The following is an 18,689-nucleotide window of genomic DNA, read 5'->3' as shown; positions in this document are numbered from 1 at the left end:
TAGGCATTGTGGCACCGTTAGGTCAGCAGATAGGGGATACTTTTACACAAGCACTTCAATACTGTGACAGCTGAGCTGATAGCCAGGATGCCTACTAAGTGACTAACGGGTGGGGAGCATACACAGGGTGTATACATTGCACAAAGTGATGACTCATGTCCCAGGAAGGACAGAGTAAGATGGTGTAAGCTTTCATCATGCTACTCAGAATGGTGCATAATGTACAACGTATACATTGTTTAGTTCTGGAATTTTCCATTTAACATTTTTGTGTCGTGACAGACCAACGCTAGCTGTAGCTATGGAACGTGAAAGCATGGTTAAGGAGAGACTAGCATATTTTCAAAGGGCAGCGTGTAGGGAAACAAGGGCTAGCGCAGAGTCTTGGAGCTAGTAACACTGGGAAAACGTTACCAGCCCTGGACTGAAGGGATCAGAACAGCAAATTCCTAGAATCCAGAAACAGAGTCGGCTGGAGAAGGCTGCCTGGCAGGAGCTGTGACCTTGGCTGAGGGAGTCATCTTGCTGGGGAAGTGGAAACCTTGACTTCACTCTCCTCTGTAGCTGCTGAACTGTGATGTAGTGAATGAGTCATCCTCTTGGGGCTCACAAGAGGGTGGAGAAGGGTAGAAGGGACATAGAAGGATACAGATTTCTAGCACAGAAATCAGACATGCTGTCCTCAAGGAGCTCGTGTACTCGTGGGGAGACCTCAGGGCAGGGATGAATTGCAGTGTCACAATGCTCCAGTAGAGATGTGAACAAATTACAAGAGGACTTCCAGTGTTAGAAACTGAGCTGCCTGGGCAGGGGTGGATGTGTGAAGGTTGAAAGACAGAGTTGGTTCTAGGAAAGGAGATACAGATCCTGGAGTCAGTAATGAGATCTGAAATATGAATGAAGAGTTAGACTAGGAGGAGAAACACAGAGTCCAGGTAGAGTGAAGACCATGTGTTAAAAGTTAGAGGCTGAAAGAGAGGATAGAGCCCTTTGAGGAACTGTAAGTAATGGAATATAATAAAGAATGTAAAATGTGTGGAAAGATGGGTGAGAAATGCAGTGGAAGAGAGAGAAGGGCGTGGAGGATGAAGAATGGTAAGGCTTTAAAAGGTTTCAATCAGGGAGTGATGTCGTTGTGTTTGTGTTTTAGATAATCACTTTAGTTGAAGGGGAGAGAGTGGACCGAAGGCAGATGGGTTAGAAAGAAGGTTGTTTTGATTCTCTAAATGAGATGACAGTGGCTCCAAGAAAACTGGTACAAGAAGGGACAGAAAGGAGTGTTAAGAAGGTTACACTTGATAAGATTTGGGGATCAGATATAGGAGTGAGGGAGCATTCAGATCTAGGGGAGGTGGTACATCCACTGAGATAAGGAGTGTGTGTGTGTGTGTGTGTGTGTGTGTGTGTTTGTTGGGGCAGGGTAGCATATCATGGTGGAGAAAATGGAAGGGATTGGTAAATGTTGGAGGCATAGTGAGGTGATACATCCGGTATGATATCAAATAGACCTGTTAATGCTTTGCAGGAGTTGCTTGGAGGAGGTCTGTGTGGGAGCTATAGATTAGAAAACCATCAGCATGCAAACAATGGCCAGAACATATGAAATAGAAGTAAAAAAATTCTGGTGTGCCACAGCCAGTGGGGTACCTGTAGTTCACAAGAACGTTGTGTATGTTGCATGAAGAGCTAGAAGAGTTTGCAGGCTCCAAACCTAAAGAAAAGACAAAGTAAAGGAAATGCCAATTTCATACATACACACAATGTGATCAGTTCACACTGATTGCATCTGTTGAAATGTTGTCCTATACCCCATAACATTGTAAGAGTCTTGCGTGTTAGTAAAAATAAACCATAGAGGGTGGGTGTATGGCCTAGCAGTTAAGATGCCGATTGAGATGCCCATGTCCCACACTGGAGAGCCCGGGTTTGACATGCGGCTCTGCTCCTGCCTCTAGCTCCCTGCTAATGTTCATCCTGGGAGGCAGCAGGTCATGGTTCAAGAGCTTGTGTCTCTGACAGCCATGGATTGGGAGGCCTGGGTTGAGTTCCTGGGTCCCAGCTTTGGCCTGGCCCATTCTGGCCATTGTGGATGTTTAGAGTGAACCAGGGAGTGGGAGCTCTGTCATTCTCTCAAATAATTTTTTCAGCAGATAATTTCTTAAACTTTATTTTATGCCTGTCCTTTAGGTCTTTTTAATACTCTTTCCATTACATAGGATGGCACTTATTCTAATAAGTAGTACAGGCTAACAAGCAATATTTATTAAAAGTTCTAAAATCTTTCTTATCCTCTCCAGAAAAATCCGATTACTTTATTATGTGGTATTGAAATATTAGGGAGACATTTTGATTATATTGAGTATAATTTCTTATTAATATATGTCATTTTGGTCAATAAAGTAACATTTTAAAACTTTAAATCATTAATTTGATCACTATAGCATTTTCAGATAAACCTTCTTCAATCTATTAATTTTAAATTAAGTATGCTTTTATTGGCTATTTTTTTTTTGACAGGTAGAGTTATAGACAGTGATAGAGAGAGAGAGAGAGAGAGACAGAGAGAAAGGTTTTCTTTCCGTTGGTTCACTCCCCAAATGGCCAATATAGCCGGCGCTGCACTGATCCGAAGCCAGGAGCCAGGTGCTTCTTCCTGGTCTCCCTTGTGGGTGCAGGGCCCAAGCACTTGGGCCATCCTCCACTGCCCTCCTCGGCCACAGCAGAGAGCTGAACTGGAAGAGGGGCAACCGGGACAGAATCCGGCGCCCCAATCGGGACTAGAACCTGGGGTGCCCGCGCCGCAGGCAGAGGATTAACTAAGCGAGCCATGACGCCGGCCCCTTTATTGGCTATTATGTAGAGAATACAAAAGAAGTATGTGGCATGGCTTGTTGCTTTTAGGGAACACTCTCAAACAAATTTTAAAGCAACCTTTAAAAACAAACAGAAGGGGCCCAGCGCTGTGGCGCAGTGGGTTAAAGCCCCAGTCTGCAGTGCCGGCATCCCATATGGACACTGGTTCAAGTCCCGGCTGCTCCACTTCCGATCCAGCTCTCTGCTATGGCCTGGGAAAGCAGTAGAAGACGGCCCAAGTCCCTGGGCCCCTGCACCCGCGTGGGAGACCCAGAAGAAGCTCCTGGCTTCAGATCAGCACGACTCCAGCCATTGAAGCCAACTGGGGAGTGAACATGCGGATGGAAGACCTCTCTCTCTCTCTCTGCCTTTCCTCTCTCTGTGTAACTCTGTCTTTCAAATAAATAAAATAATCATTAAGAAAACCAAACAGAAGAATGCCCGTGATGATGGCGGCTGTGAGGCACACGAGATCACTGTGCAAGAATCTACGGGGAGGGCAAGAACTTGCCGAGGAACACTGGATTTTCAGGTTGATTTATTTCAAAGGTGGAGTGAGACACAGAGAAAGCGAGATCTTCCATGTGCTGGTTCACTCCCCAATGGCCGCCTCAGCCTGGGTTGGGCCAGGCCAAAGCCAGGATCCAGGAACTCCATCCGCGTCTTCCATGTGGGAGGCAGGGCCCAAGCACTTGGCACATCTTCTGCTGCTTTCCCAGGTGCATTAGCAGGGAGATGTGAGATGCCGGTGTCACAGGAGGCAGCGGAAGCAGCTGGGCCAGAACGCTGGCACGACACACTGGCTTTTCAAAGAACGGTCAGAGGGGGAGGAACTTACAAAGGAGGAGGAGGAAGCGTGGCCTGCGGAGAGGAGAGCAGGGTGGGAGCGGAGGGCGGGAGTTCAAGTGGGAGTTCAGTGGGAGTTCTGAGCGCGGCAAGGAGGCGTGTGACTGTCAGGGCTGCTGAGAGGCCCGGTGCCCAGGAGCTAGTCCGTAATGTGCCTTTCTCTCTCTGAGTCTGATCAGATGGGTGAGAACCAGGCCCTGGGCATCTGCAGTGTGCTTGTTAAGGGACAACTTTAGCCTCCACCTCCACCAGCTCGTTCCTAAGTTGAAGCCTGCGATGGCTGCAGGCCCTTCCAAAGCTCATGTTGAAATGCAATTGCCAGGAGGCCTCCACCCACGTGAAGGGACTTGGGCTGTTATCTCGGGAGAGGGTCCCTGATAAGGAGCTGGTTTGGCCTGATCTCCTCCCTGTGTCTCCCTGGCCTGCTCTTCAGCCACATCCTGTTGCAGCGTGAACATCCTCTCAGGGGCCAGCGCTGAGCTCTTGAACTTCCCAGCCTCCGGAACCCTGAGCCGAATGGACTGCGAGAGCCTGTGGTGGCCTGCTCTGTAGTCTCTGTTACAGCAGCAGAATGCGCACCAGGACAAAGCTCTGCCTCCTGGTCCCGCGGATGTGACTGCATTTGGAGAAATGCCTGCATCAAAGCTGCTTGGACTGATATTTTAAAAATACCGCCAACTCTGCCCCTTAACTTCTGGAAATTAATTGTTCCCCAGTGCTGGAGGTTGGATGTCTCAGGACAAGATCCAGCAGGGTCAGTCTCTGGCTTACAGACTCTGGCCTTCTGGCTGTGGCCTCACGCCATGGACAGAGAACAAGTGAGCTCTGTGGTGTATTTCCTTCCTTCCTTCCTTTTTCTTTTTTTAAGATTTATATTTATTTATTTGAAAGTCAGGGTTACACAGAGAGAAGGAAAGGCAGAGAGAGACAGGTCTTCCATCCGATGGTTCACTCCCCAAATGACCACAATGGCTGGAGCTACTAAGCCAGGAGCCAGGAGCTTCTTCTGGGTCTCCCATGCAGGTGCAGGGGCCCAAGGACTTGGGCCACCATCTACTGCTTTCCCAGGCCATAGCAGAGAGCTGGATCGGAAGTGGAGCAGCTGGGACTCGAACTGGTGCCCATATGGGATGCTGGCGCTTCAGGACAGGGCGTTAACCCGCTGTGCCACAGCACCGGCACCGTGCATTGTCACTTAACCAAAGATGTTTCCCAGACTCCTTTGTGGTTAAGTGTGGTCATATGACTGGGTTCCGGCCAAGAGTGTGAGCAGAAGTGACGTGTCCAGGTCTCCCAGTGATGCCCGTATTGGCCTAAGCAAAGTTGCCTCCTCTCCTCTCGCCCTTCTGTCCTTCTTGCTGGCTGGAAACACAGACATGGGGTGGTGGGAGCTAGAACGGCCAAGCTGGACCACAAGATGGACAGCCTGTGCTGGAGATGACAGAGCAGCAAGCTAGAAGAACCCTGGGTACCTGCCACGGTGGGGAGTTAAAAGGGTTAACAGGCAGTTAGGGAAGGCCCCTGATGGAATGAGGAACCAGGTGTTTGTAAAAGATAATTGAAAACCAAGAATTTGCCAAAGATAGCCCCAGGAGAGAAGTCTCTGATCTCAACCACAAGCAGTGAGACCTGTCCTCTGCCGACTGCCATTCCATCGAGTTGACTGGGTGTTATCCCGCCCTGCTGGTTGGGTGTTATTCCATTCTCAGTATTGGTTATATTTCTAATACCTTCTCAGCACCCTAAGCTTTAATGGGCAATTGAAAGTGGCATAATTTCTTTTTTTTTTTAAGATTTATTTATTTATTTGAAAGTCGGAGTTACACAGAGAGAGAAGGAGAGGCAGAGACAGAGAGAGAGATCTTCCATCCGCTGGTTCACTCCCCAGATGGCCGCAATGGCCAGAGCTACACCTATCCAAATCCAGGAGCCAGGAGCTTCTTCCAGGTCTCCAACGCAGGTGCAGGGGCCCAAGCACTTGGGCCATCTTCTACTGCTTTCCCAGGCCACAGCAGAGGGCTGGATCGGAAGAGGGGCAGCCGGGGCTAGAATCGGCGCCCATATGGGATGCTGGCGCTTTAGGCCAGGGCATTAACCCGCTGCGCCACAGCGCCGGCCCCAAAGCGGCATAATTTCAAACATGATCAACATCCCAGCCAACCAATCAAGCCAACTTCCTAATTTAGTAAGAAAAAAGACTGCTCCATAGAGGACTGCACCAGTAGCTCCTCCATTGAAGACCCTTTTTTGGCAGGAGACTCAAACTTTCTTTTCTTTTTTAAATTTCATAGGTACAGCTTTTGGAATATAGTGGTTCTTCCCCCCATACCCACCCTCCCACCCCCATTCCCACCCCACCTCCTACTCCCTCTCCCATCCCATTCCTCAATAAGGTTCATTTTTAATTAATTATCTTTATATACTGAAGACCAACTCTGTACTAAGTAAAGATTTCAACAGTTTGCTCCAACTTGCGATAAACCTACTTTCGCTTGCTTTGCCCACTCTCCTCGTTCTTGATCACTGTGAGACAAGAAGCCCTCACAAAGTGAAAACAGACTCCCTTAAAACTAGCATATCAGCCATGGACTTCTTGAGAAAGGAGAAAAACCCCTATTGTCCAGTTACTTTGTCCCTTATAATGACAGTCAAGACGGGTATTCTAATACATCCAAGAGGAGGCTAAGGTTGGTGGAACTTCTGGTTTGTACCCACTGCCAACACCAACGTCTTCTGAGTGAGTGAAAGAATGAAGATCAAGGAAAAGAACAGAGGCTCAATGAGAGCTCGTCGTGCGTTAACTATTATGTGTGGTAGGTACTGCGAGTTAGAATTCCTTCAATTCTCACAATGGCTCTGTAGACAGATGTTGCTCTGTAGTAATACTGAGGACACCACAGCTCAGAGAGGTTCTGTCACTTACCCAGGGGAGCACAGCCAGGAGGTGACAAAGCTAGGATTTTACTCTAGGCCAGTGGCTCTTCACCAGCGGTAGCTCTGTCCCCCTGGAGACATTGGGAGACATTTTTGCTATCACAGTGGGGCCAGGGGAAAGACATGCCCCTGGGTAGCAGGAATGCTGCTGACATCCGAACACGCCCAGAACATCCGGCACAGCAGTGTCCTTTCCCACCTGTCAGTAGTGCTGAGGCAGAGAGCCCCCGAGGGCTGGTCTACCAGAACCTCGTGTGTGTTCCATTATACCCAACTGGGGGGGTGGGAGTCAAAGAAGAGCCTATGAAAAACGCTGTGGCGTAGCGGGTTAAGCTGCTGCCTGTGATGCTGCCATCCTATGTGGGCACCAATTCGAGTCCCGACTGCTCCACTTCCAATCCAGTTCCCTGCTATGGCCTGGGAAAGCAAGGGAAGATGGCCCAAGTCCTTTGGGCCCCTGCACCCACATGGGAGACCTGGAAGAAGCTCCTGGCTCCCGGCTCCCGGCTCCCGGCTCCTGGCTCCTGGCTCCAATCTGGCCCAGTCCTAGCCATTGAGGCAATGTGAGGAGTGATCCAGCACATGGAAGTTCTCACTGTCTCTGTTTCTGTAACTCTGCCTTTCAAATAAATAAATAAATCTTTTAAAAATTTTAAAAAGAAAAATGATACAGTAAGAGATTATTTGAGAGAGTTACAGATGATAGAGAGGGACACACAGAGAGAAAGGTCTTCCTTCAGTTGGTTCACTCCCCAAATGGCCGCAATGGCTAGACCTGCGCCAATCCAAAGCCAGGAGCCAGGAGCTTCTTCTGGGTCTCCCATGTGGGTGCAGGGGCCCAAGGACTTGGGCCATCTTCTGCTGCTTTCCCAGGTGATAGCAGAGAGCTGGATTGGAAGTGGAACAGCTGGGTCTTGAACCAGCGGCCATATGGGATGCCAGCACTGCAGGCGGTGGCTTTACCCACTAGGCCACAGAGCCAGCCCCATGAAAAATTGCTTTAAGGAGCCAAACCTGGAATAGGGAGAAGGGTAAGCTAGAGATGAGAACAACTGAAGATAAGAAGCATTGGAAGCCACAGACAGGTTCTGGTGGGAGGCAGGAAGGACCTGGGGGTGAGTGGCAGAGGTCTAAGAAGTGAAGGGAGTCCCAGTGCCAGGGGCAAGAACTTACTGACTGACAGCACACAGCGGGGGACTCCCAAAAGCTCATGGCAAATGCGCATTATGCAAAAAACATACATGGATTTCACTTTGTTTTGCAAAATAATATTTTTTCCTTCCATTTTTCATGTCCTGTTTAAGGGCGCCTTGTGGAGGATGGGAGAGGCAGGGAGGAGTGAAGACAGAGGAGTCAACAGTGATTCTATTTCCCCTCCTCTTTCCCTTTTGCCCTCTCTCTTTCCTTTGCCCCTCCCTCTCCCTTCTCCTTGCCGACCTGCACCCCATCTGCCTTCCTGCTAACTCTGTTTTCCTCTGGCCTCCAGTTCCAGGCTGCGGATCCAAGCTCCCCCCTCCCATCCAACAGCAATGAAAGATCCCCAATGTTGTCCGTCACCAGAGCCAGCACACTCCACGGCGACAACAACAGATCCTCACGTGTCTCCATCATCTTGCCTCTCTCTCCACTTCCTGTTTGTAAGGTGGTAGGGAAACTTTGACCTGTGTCTAGGATTGTTATGAAGACAGACACATGGCTCCTGGAAGGACCTCCAGGGAATTTCTCACAGGAGGGAGGAGGCAGGAAATCCTTTGTGTCACTTTTCTGTGTATGTGTGTGTGTGTGTGTGTTTTTCTGGAGTGTTTTCCAAAGCACAAGGGCCTTGGGAGTGGCTCTCCCTGGCTTTCTTCACTCCTGTCCTGGCAGCCTGCTGCCTGCTTCAGGGCCAGGGAGCTGGCATTGCCAGGCCTGCCTGGAGCCCTGTTGGCAGAGCATTCCGATTCGATCTCTATCTCTGCTCCCCAGGAACTGGGGAGCCCTGTGGAGAGGCCTCTGGCGTGTGGGGCTTTTGGAAAAATGCGGTCACTAAGAAAGCTGCCATAATAAGCTGACTGCTTCCAGGGCTCGCGGCTCATGGCCGTGACCGCCTGGGTTGGCCATGAATCTGCAGTCCCGAGAGAGGGTAAGCAGCTCCCAGCACTGCTGAGCCCCAGGTTAGTTCCCACCACATGCTGCATCCGTCCATTTCACCCCTTCTGTGGGTCAGGGGAAGGATGTGCGGGCCTCTCTAGCCCCCAGCTCACCAACACTCTCTTTTCTTTAGCTTCCTGTTCCCACTGCCATCTGGTTCTGTCTTGAGTGATAGCCAGGTCTTGGAGATTGGAGAGGAGTCTGAGGCCCTCTCTGGATCTGCTCCCAGTGTCCACGTTCTGTTTTCCTTCCCCTTCCTCTTTCAGGTGTCTGCCCTTCAAACGCTCCTCCACCTGTTACATCTCACTCAGTCCTAGGCCGCGTGAACCCTCAGGAGCCTCCTGTATGGCGTTTTTGGAACATGCTGACAACTAGATCCTGTTTTCAATATTTATTTTATTTATTAGGGAGAGAGACAGAGTGCCCACCCATTGGTTCACTTCCCAAATGATCTGGGGCCAAGAACTCAGTCCAGGTCTTCCCACGTGGGTGGCAGGAACTCGAACACGTGGTTGATCACTGCTGCTCCCAGGGTCTGCATCAGTAGGAAGCTGGAATCAGCCAGGGTTCAAACCCAGGCACTCCCACAGAAGATGAGGGTGTCCCAAGCCCGCTTCTGGGCCCTGTTCTTTCCACAGAACTCTGGGCATGTCAGCAAACCTCTATTTGCTCAACTTTCCTCAGTGTGTAATTGGGACTAACAATAATATATGCCTCGTGGAGTTGTGAGGATTAAATGACTAATGCATCTAAACACTCTGAATAGTGCCTGACACCCAAAAGGCTGCATAAAATCATTAGGAATTATTATCTATATGAAATGGCTGGAAGTCAGCTCAGTGAGGCGTTCTCCCCTCCCATGAGGTGGAGAGCTGAACCACCGTGGGGTGGCCAGCTGTGGAGGTGGCCAGATCAGCATCTGCTGCCTTCGGAGTAGCCAGGCCCATTTTGCAGGTGCACAGAAAAGGCTGGGCCAGGTACCCAAATCAGCACAGTGCACGTGGGAGCTGGGAGCCACTGTGGAGAGGGGCTCAGCAGAGGCAGGGGATGGGAAATGGGTTTTCTATAATAAGGGGGACATTATCCCAGCCATTACTGGACTGCAGGGTGAGCAGCTCTTAAAGAACAAAGGGGCCGGGCTGCTGCAAGCGGAGAAACCAAACGAGTGTGCTTCTCTGGGAAGCTGCCAGAGGTGTGCCGCGGGGACCACCCAGTGGAAGGCTGGTTGCCAGCACATGCGATCCAGTTACCACCCCTCCTCCATCAGCTGCACCTTTGCTCCCCAGCTCAGGTCTTCAGGGCGGTTCACTCTTCGCCTCCAAGGAGAGGCCTTGGGGAAGGGCCTGAGACAGCAGTCATTCCTGAGTGGGTGAGGGAGGGAGGGAGGGAGGGGTCCCGTCTGTCTTCTGCACTTTCTCTATGAGCAGGGTTGGCAGGCTCTGACCTATATTGAGCAAGCACAGTTTTGCTCCGCAGGGGGCAGTGTAGGAGGTGTAGGAGCTTCTTGCTGGGGCTCCCCAGGGAAGGAGCAGCAGACTGCCCACAGGGCCCGTGCCCTCCAGACTTCAAAGGCGCTGTTCACCTTGGAGCGACACTCACGCCTCTGGACGCCGTGCTGCTGGCTAGTGCCCTGAGCGGCTCAGAGGTCTTGATTGTGACTCATTTCTGCTTCAAGATTCCAAAGCCTGCCAAGTGCCTGAGGTTTTCTATAGCTGGTTTTTAGTTACATTCAGGGGGCAATTACAGTCGGCATCCACCCTGAAAGGGTCCAGACCCTCCCTCAAGGGCAATGGGTCAAGGGGCACTGACCTTGACTTCATTTTCAAGCTAAAATCTCTGCCCGGAAGCTCCTAAGCTTCATTACCCTAAGATGGGTGAACGTTGCTGAACTGCACCTGCGTGAGCTTGTGCCCAACTCTGTGTGTGATGACAAAAACTTCCCCTCTTGCATATTCATTTCCTCCTAAAATAAAGGATACATGTTCCCTCCTTGCTTGGGGAGCCACAGCCTTGGAAGCGATTCTTCATGGTCTCCTTCTTTGCTGCAAATAAATGACTTTGTGTGACAACTAATCGTGATGGAGGTTTGGACTCCAGCTCACCAAGAGGTGAGTTGTGACACCAGGAGGGAAACAGGGTGCAGAGCTGCCCATCAGGGACTCAGCCTTGGGGTCCTCTCCACCCTGTTTTTGGTGCTCTTTTGTGAGGGACTGAGGATGGCGGAGGTGACTGTAGGGGTGGAAACGGTCAAGTTGAAGTAAAAGGATGAGAGAGGCCATCGCTCGGAGCAGGAAGAGAAAAGCCAAGGGCTTTTCCCTCGTCACCTCCTGCTTTAGAGGGAACTGTGCTGCCTGGGAGACCAGGCATCCACAGAACCAGCCCTCTGCAGGTTCCTTGGGAAGAGAAATGCCTGAGCCAAAGCCATCAATGGCCAACTCTTTAGGGTGCTTTTTCTAGCACTTTCCACAGTTTTGCCAAGCCCGTGGCAGAATCAAGGATATCTGATGCTGGGAGTGAGCTGGGGCTCACAAGGCTAACAGGGATGTTCCTCGTGCAGTGGCAGCGACTCACGTCCTGGGAGAGCGACAGCCCCTGTGGTCTCCTTGGCCTTGGGACGGAAGCAACCCCCACATAATACCGTCCTGTGGCTGGGCAGGGCTGCAGCCCCCGTGACTCAGCAGGAGGAGCTCTTGGCAAGCATCTGGCCTGTGGAATACCTGAGGCCGGGGGCAGTGGTTCGGTCTGTTGCTTTTTCACATCTGTACCAGCAGAGCCCTAGCTGCCTCTCCATTCCTTGGTATACTTGGGTTCTTCAATCTTACGTAAAATGTTATACAAAAATAATTTCATGCCAAGTTCCCAGGCCCAGAGATAATTTTTAAATTGTGTGTGACAGGATGTGAAAGAGCTGCCGGAGGGGCTGGCTCTGTAGCACAGTGGGTTAAAGCCCTGGCCTGCATCGTCAGTGTCCCATGTGGGCACTGGTTCGAGTCCCTGCTGCTCCACTTCTGATCCAGCTCCCTGCTGCGGCACCTGGGAAAGCAGCGGAGGATGGCCCAAGTCCCTAGACCCCTGCACCCCTGTGAGAGACCCAGAGGAAGCTCCTGGTTTTGGATCGGCTCAGCTCCGGCCTTTGCAGCCATTTGGGGAGTGAACCAAATGTCTGTCTCTACTTTTCTCTGTAACTCTGTCTTTCAAATAAATAAAAATATTTTTTCTAAAAGAGGTCTTGGAGTTCAGAACAGGCTTTGTGTGGTTCAGGGCTCTTTCATTTGCCAACCTGGAATAAAATAACTTTAATATTTTTGAAACTTATTTATTTATTTGAGAGTGTGTGTGCATGCGAGAGAGAGAGAGAGAGAGAGAGAGAGAGAGAGAGAGACTGTGTGCTTCCATCCATTGTTTTACTCCCCAAATGCCCACATAGCTAGGGCTGGGTTGAAGCTGGGAGCTGGGAATTCAAGGCAGGTCTCTCACTGCAGGGTGGGGGGGTGGGGCAAAAACTCCATTATCTGAGCCATCACCACTGCCCTTTGGGGTCTGCATTGGCAGGAAGCTGGAGCCAGGAGCCAGAACTGGGACTCCAACCCAGGCACTCTGCTGGGATGTGAACTTTGTAAGGCCGCCGCCAAACACACCAAGCACCGGAGTAGTAAGGGAAACGCGACAGACTGGAGGGAAGGGGCCAAGAGGGAAAACAGGGAGAAGGAGAGCATGAGAGAGAGATCAAGAGAGAGAGCCAGTGAGAGAGAGAGAGAGAGATCAGGAGACATGTGTTCAGGAACAGGTCCTTTTAAAATTTTGCTAGGGGGTGGGCAGGGAAGTAGGAGCAGCGAATCCCATTAGGATGGGGGTGGAGCTGACAATGGTGGTTGGGCCATGTGGCCACCTGGCTTCCAACAACAGCGGTGGGGGGCTAGAGCCTAGGATGGTGTCCAAGGTGTAGATGGCGCCATAGATAAGACTGCGCCATTTTATTAACAAATTTCCCAACTGGTGTCTAAACTGCTAGGCCAAATGCCTACCCCACTCTTTAATATTTTTAACCATTTGTATTTACAAAAGGGTACTTCAAAAGATTTATGGAACATGGGGGCCAGTGTTGTGGCACAGTGGCTTAAGCTGCTGCTTTTGACATTGGCATCATATACTGGGGTGCTGGTCCTGGCTACTCTGCTCCTAATCCAGCTTCCTGTTGATGGACCTGGAAGGTAGCAGATGATAGCCCAAGTGCTTGGGCTCCCTCCACGCACTTGGGAGCCCAGATGGAGTTCCTGGCTCCTGGCTTTAGACTAGCCTAGACCTGGTTATTGTGACCATTTGGGGAATGAACCACCAGATGAAATATTTCTCTCTTTGCATCTCTCTCTGTCACTCTGCTTCCAAGTAAATAAATAGATAAATAAATCTTTCAAAAGTTCATGGAAAACCGAATTAAAAGGTAACTTTTTTTGATGCAAAAAAGTTTGAAATCCATGCATAGTTCTTTCATCATCTTCATTTCCATGAACTTTTTGAAGACCTCTGGTACACATATGTTGGCTGAATGGCAGCCTTGCCAAGCCCCCTCCTTGAACTGAAACCTTATTCTAGTACAAACTTCCTGGGTTTACCTTCATCACTATCTTAAAGAAATCCCAGTCCAAATCCCTGACATGGTTCTCTTCCTGTGTGCGAGTGTCGGCCCATACTCTGCTGTGTCTCCTCTTCCCTTGCTCAGTCTAGTTACAGGATCCCCTTCCATCTCCCACTTAGTATCCAAAGGCAACTTTTTTTTAAGACTTGTTTATTTATTTGAGAGGCAGAATTGCAGAGAGAGAGAGAGAGAGAGAGAGAGAGGTCTTCCATCCACTGGTTCACTCCCCAGATGGCCACAATGGCCAGAGCTGGGCTGATCTGAAGCCAGGAGCCAGGAATTTCCCCCGAGTCTCCCTCGTGGGTGCAGGGGCCCAAGGAATTGGGCCGCTGTTTTCCCAGGCCACAGCAGGCAGTGGGATTGTTACTGGAGAAACAAAGGGTCCTTGTCTTCGCGCAAGAAAGAATTCAGGCATGAGACAGAGAGTAGTGGACAGCAAAGTAGCAAGGTTTATTAGGGTAGGGACATCCATAAGACCGGATGGGCACCTCTCCAGGCAGAACCTGAGAGAGAGTGTGCAGTTCACATTTAGGCTGGGGTTTTTAAGGGGTTGGGTCTTGCCTTCCCTCCCTCTCTCCTTCTCCTCCCGGAGCAAAGGACTTGTTGGATGTAAATGAAAAAAATTCCTTTCTGAGTTTTTCCAATTGAAGTTATCAGACAGAGAAAGGCTGGTTGGCATCACCCCACCTTAGAGGAAGGATGGTTATCAGGCCAGGTAGAAGGGGCAGGACCCCCTGGAAGGTCATCAGGATCCGGGTGTGACTTTGAAGTGTGTGGGGAGCAACCAAGACTAGACTAAATTATTGGAACTGCTAAGACTAATTCTATGCACCTGATCTCCCACCATATGGCGCTGAGAGGGAATGGACAACTTCCACACAGCTGCCTCACCAATTCGACTAACAAGCTGCAGGAGCTGATCCTGCTTCTGATTGGAGGAGAGCAGCGTGCTTGGCGTGTGGTGAGCAGAGCACGGATTGGTGGAAGAGGACTATAAAGGAGGAGAGAGACAACATGCACCAGGAACATCTGAGAAACATCTGAGCAACCCCTGAGAGAGCCTGCCGGCGGTGTACTGCTCCTCCGCGGAAGCAGCGGTGGAGGTGGCGGCGGCAGCAAACCCGGAAAGGGCCGGGCAAAGAGAACAGCGCAGGGTCCAGTGTCATTCCTCTGCGAGTGGGGGAGCGACAGAAGTGCAGATACTAGGCTGCACCTGGAAGGTTATCGGGATGAATTTGAGATGTGGATGCTGGACTGCTGTAGATGTCAACCCTTAGACCTTTGTCACACACATATAAGCTCATTTCTGACTTCCTACCTAACAGGATTGGAAATGTAGTAGCCAGGACTAGCCTGTGGCAGCTTTACTCTCTACTCCACAGCGCCCCGCCGTCCCCCCAGATGCAACTTCAGCTGTTGTTTTTCTGGCTTCTGTGGTCCCTCTGCCTGGGCTGCCTTGTTCTATTGTCCCATTGTGTTTAACTGACACCCATCCTTGAAGGCCTACTCAGATGCCACCTTCTCCATAAACATCTCCAACTCTTCCTCTCTCAGAAAGGATCTCTCTCTGTCCTCTTGTGAGGAGTCAGATGGGTTAACAGGTAGTCAGGGTGGTCCCAATGGAATTTGCTTCCTCCCCCCTGAAAACATTATCTTTTGCAAGAACAAACAGACTGCCCTCCTTCCTTCGGAATCTCCAGATTTGCCATGAGAACAGCAAGGGAGCTCTTCCGGAGCTCACAGCTTATTGGGAAAACAAGTTACCTAGCCCACCCTTCTGATGGTTTTTTGTTTTATTGTGAGCAGGCCAGACAGGATGGAGAACTGTACATCAGGTCTTTTGATGGCTTTTGTCCCTGCCTGGTAACTGAAGGCCAATCTGATTGTCAAGTTTTTTCCCTTCGAGATTGTACTTAAAAACCCCAGTGCTAGCCGGCGCTGCGGCTCACTAGGCTAATCCTCCGCCTGTGGCGCCGGCACCCCGGGTTCTAGTCCCGGTCCGGGCGATTCTGTCCCGGTTGCCCCTCTTCCAGTCCAGCTCTCTGCTGTGGCCCATGAGTGCAGTGAAGGATGGCCCAAGTCCTTGGGACCTGCACCCGCATGGGAGACCAGGAGGAAGCACCTGGCTCCTGGCTTCAAGATCAGTGCAGAGTGCCGGCCGTAGCGGCCACTTGGGGGGTGAACCAATGGAAAAAGGAAGACCTTTCTCTCTGTCTCTCTCTCTCACTAACTCTGCCTATCAAAAAAAAAAAAAAACAAAAACAAAAACAAAAAAACCACAGTGCTGTGGGGCCCTTTGGTTTTTTTCCTCTTTGGAAGCCCTCCTCCATGCCACTCTGGCTGGGGGTCTTGGACTCTGGTAAATCTTTTTAAATTTCTATGCTTTTCCACTTGGAAATTCTTCTTCCATGTGAGACAAAGAACCGAGGCAATAATCATTTCTCCGCCTCCACTTTTCTGTAACACTCTCACATCCTAAAACTTCTTTGGTAAGCTTCAGTTTGCCACTTAGAATTTTATGAACGTCATTTGGGAGTGTTTATTGGGAATCTATTGCATTTCGTGGGAATTCACGAAAATATTCAGGGTTTTACAGTCTCATTTGCTTTTCTATCTTATAGCTACTTATATGCATGTTTTCTTTCTAGGTTATAATAATAAAGCAAATGGGATTTGGAATCAAATGGTCTTGGGCTTGGACCCTAATTCCATTATTGGCATAGGATTTTGGGCAAATTACTTAGCTTCTCCAAGCCTCAATTTTCTTGATGGTAAAACACAGAAAATAATGCTTACCTCATATAGGGTAATTGTATTACATGAACTAATAATCGCCAGCATTGCTGAATGCGTATTGTGTGCTGGGCAGGGCTCCAAGTACCTTTTCTCTATTATCTTATTTAATAATTCAACTCCTCACAACAACCCTATGAGATAAGTAATAGTACCCTTACTTTGCAGAGGAGACTATAAGGCAAAGAAACCAGTAAGTGGAAGAGCCAGAAAAACAACATTGATTTTAAACCCTTCCTTTTAATCATTACCAACACCTGCCTCACTAGGGGGCTAATGGCCAGCATGGCCTGGGTAATGGCTGCACAACACTTAGCCCAAGCACTTCACAAGCTGCAGCTGCACTTCTTCCTCCTGTTCTCCTTGCAGAGGGTGAAGTCCCTCTTCTCTATCTTTGTTTCCCTGCCGCGCCTCATACCAGCAATAGCCTGCACTTGTGAGGCATTTCCCACGTGGCAGAGATTGTGCTAAGTCCCTAGCCCTAGCAAATGAATCAATAAGTGACTGAATAAATGCAGAGGGGGGACAAAATTCTTATGTTTCAAAAGATATTTTATTTAAAAGACTTCTTGATTAACATGCAATGCTTGTCCATTTTATGGGCAGAAGTATAATAGTTTAATACATATGCAGCACAAACCAACCAAATCAGGCAACTCGTCTCTCCATTTCCTTATCTTTGTGTTCGGAGCCTGCCAGCTTCTGTCTCCCAGTTCTTTATGCACAGTAGGATACATTGCTGTGAACTCTGGCCACCCCACTGCACTGTGGGACACTGGAGCTTGTTACTTCTTTCTGTGTTTGGGTACTAATATCCAATCTCCCTCAAAGCCCACTTCCCCCAGCAAAAGCTACTGAACAATAGGCAAAGGCTATCTGCAAGGAGGTTTGTCCCTTCCAGATTGTCAGCTAGGCCGGAGGGTGGCGGGTGGAGGAGGGGCCTCCCAGGGGCCCCACTTACACCCAGTGCTGATCAGTATTTTCATTAATGACTCCAGCGACGGAGTGCAGAGTATGCTAATCAAATTGGTGAAGCCTGGGAGGCCGAATAAAAGCTGAGCACTTAGGAGGCAGGCTGGAGTTTGCAGACACTACTTGACAAATTAGAGAAATAAACAGAGTCAATAAACAGAGTTTCAGGAGCTGCAGCTCCAAGTGGCTCCAAGGGAGCAGCTGCCGCTAACGGATCTGCCCAGAGACGCCGTTGACCTGTTTTCTCTGGGCATCACCTGGCTCCATTGCAGCTTCGGACCAAGTCTGAATGAGAGGTCCACAGTTTCTTTGAGGAGGGAAGTGATTTGGGCCTGGAAGCTTCCCGGACAAAGTCTCTGCTCCAAGGTCAACCTTGTCCTCGCACTCCTTCCTAGCCTCTCCCTCTCTCCCGTCCCCCTTGTCCAGCTGTGTCTCAGTAGTAAAGACTCAGTAGAAGCAAACTTACCGCCCGAGGCCCCATGCCTACCAAATGGTGCCGCCCTCTCTGCTCCCTCCCTCTGCATTCTCATAACTGACTTCTCTGCCCGGTCGGGGTTGCTCTAGAGGTTACACTGGTCTCTGTGTTCCACAGGACAAGGTGCTGCACGGGGAAGGAAGGAGGGACAATGAGACCACGTGACTTGGTGCAGAAGCCCCAATCTCCCCAGCCTGCTCCTAGGCGGAAGACAGAGTCGCAGTGATTTGGCAGTTCCAGAAATGTGTAACCCTGGAGCCCCAGCTTCATCTGTCTGGAGCCACTTGGTGTCATGTAAGCTGCAGAACTTCCCTGAGACAAACTCGTAGGGTTACAAGGCATTGAAAGCCACTTTGGTATCAGACTGCTCCTTTACTGGGCTCCCCCTTGATGCCCCAGACACAGAAAGCCCTTGTTGTTCTTCCCCATTCTTTTCCTGAAAGACTTGCTGTCTTATGCTGTAACAGTGGGTCTAAGCATGCATTGTAAGTCTCTGCTTTTTAGGACATGGCCTTGCACGTGCAGAGGCGACACAGCAGGGAATGACATATCACACAGCCTAGGCATGCGCAAATAAATAAATAAATAAATAAATCTAACCAGGGAAGCCAAAGAAGCCAGAACACAGCTGAGCCTTTTAAGAAGCAAGAGTTCCCCCAAACGTGGAAATCCGGAGTCATAAGTGCGTTCTACCAAGCTGGCCTGATCCCAAGCCTTTCCGATCAAAATTTGCCTTGCCGGGCACTTCTGCATACCAGCTTTCTCCCACCTAATCCATAGAGCTTTCCTCACCCCTGATCCGGGAGGCAGACTGGTGCCAGTCTCTTGCCTCCTTGCTGGCCAGCAATATATAAATCTTCCTGTTCTCTAAAGCCCAGCCTCACAGAGCGTGACTGGGACCAGTAAGCAGGAACCCCCTAACACCTTGGTTTCTCTTAAGACAGAGAATCGAGGGCAGGCATTTAGCATAGCAGTTAAGACGCCGCTTGGGATGCTTACATCCAATATTTGAGTCTTGGGTTTGAGTCCCAGCTACTTGGTTTTTTCTCT

General features: G+C 50.0%; 1 protein-coding gene across 4 annotated transcripts in view; it reads right to left on the bottom strand.

Annotated features, from left to right (window-relative positions):
* TTC9 (tetratricopeptide repeat domain 9) overlaps positions 1–18,689 on the bottom strand; it is a 97,211-nt gene that overhangs the window by 23,963 nt on the left and 54,559 nt on the right. For all 4 annotated transcript variants that reach the window (XM_089322213.1, XM_051826303.3, XM_070065172.2 and 1 more), the window contains exon 3: positions 1,648–1,711. In XM_089322213.1, coding sequence (XP_089178339.1) covers positions 1,648–1,711 — 64 coding nt within the window. The remainder of the gene's footprint in view (positions 1–1,647; positions 1,712–18,689) is intronic.

This window comes from Oryctolagus cuniculus, chromosome 20, assembly GCF_051225735.1.
Source record: "Oryctolagus cuniculus isolate XC-2025 breed Fujian yellow rabbit chromosome 20, ASM5122573v1, whole genome shotgun sequence".
NCBI classification, from domain to species: Eukaryota; Metazoa; Chordata; class Mammalia; order Lagomorpha; family Leporidae; genus Oryctolagus; species Oryctolagus cuniculus.
Note: the sequence above shows the minus strand (reverse complement) of the source record. Positions and strands in the feature narration are given on the sequence as shown.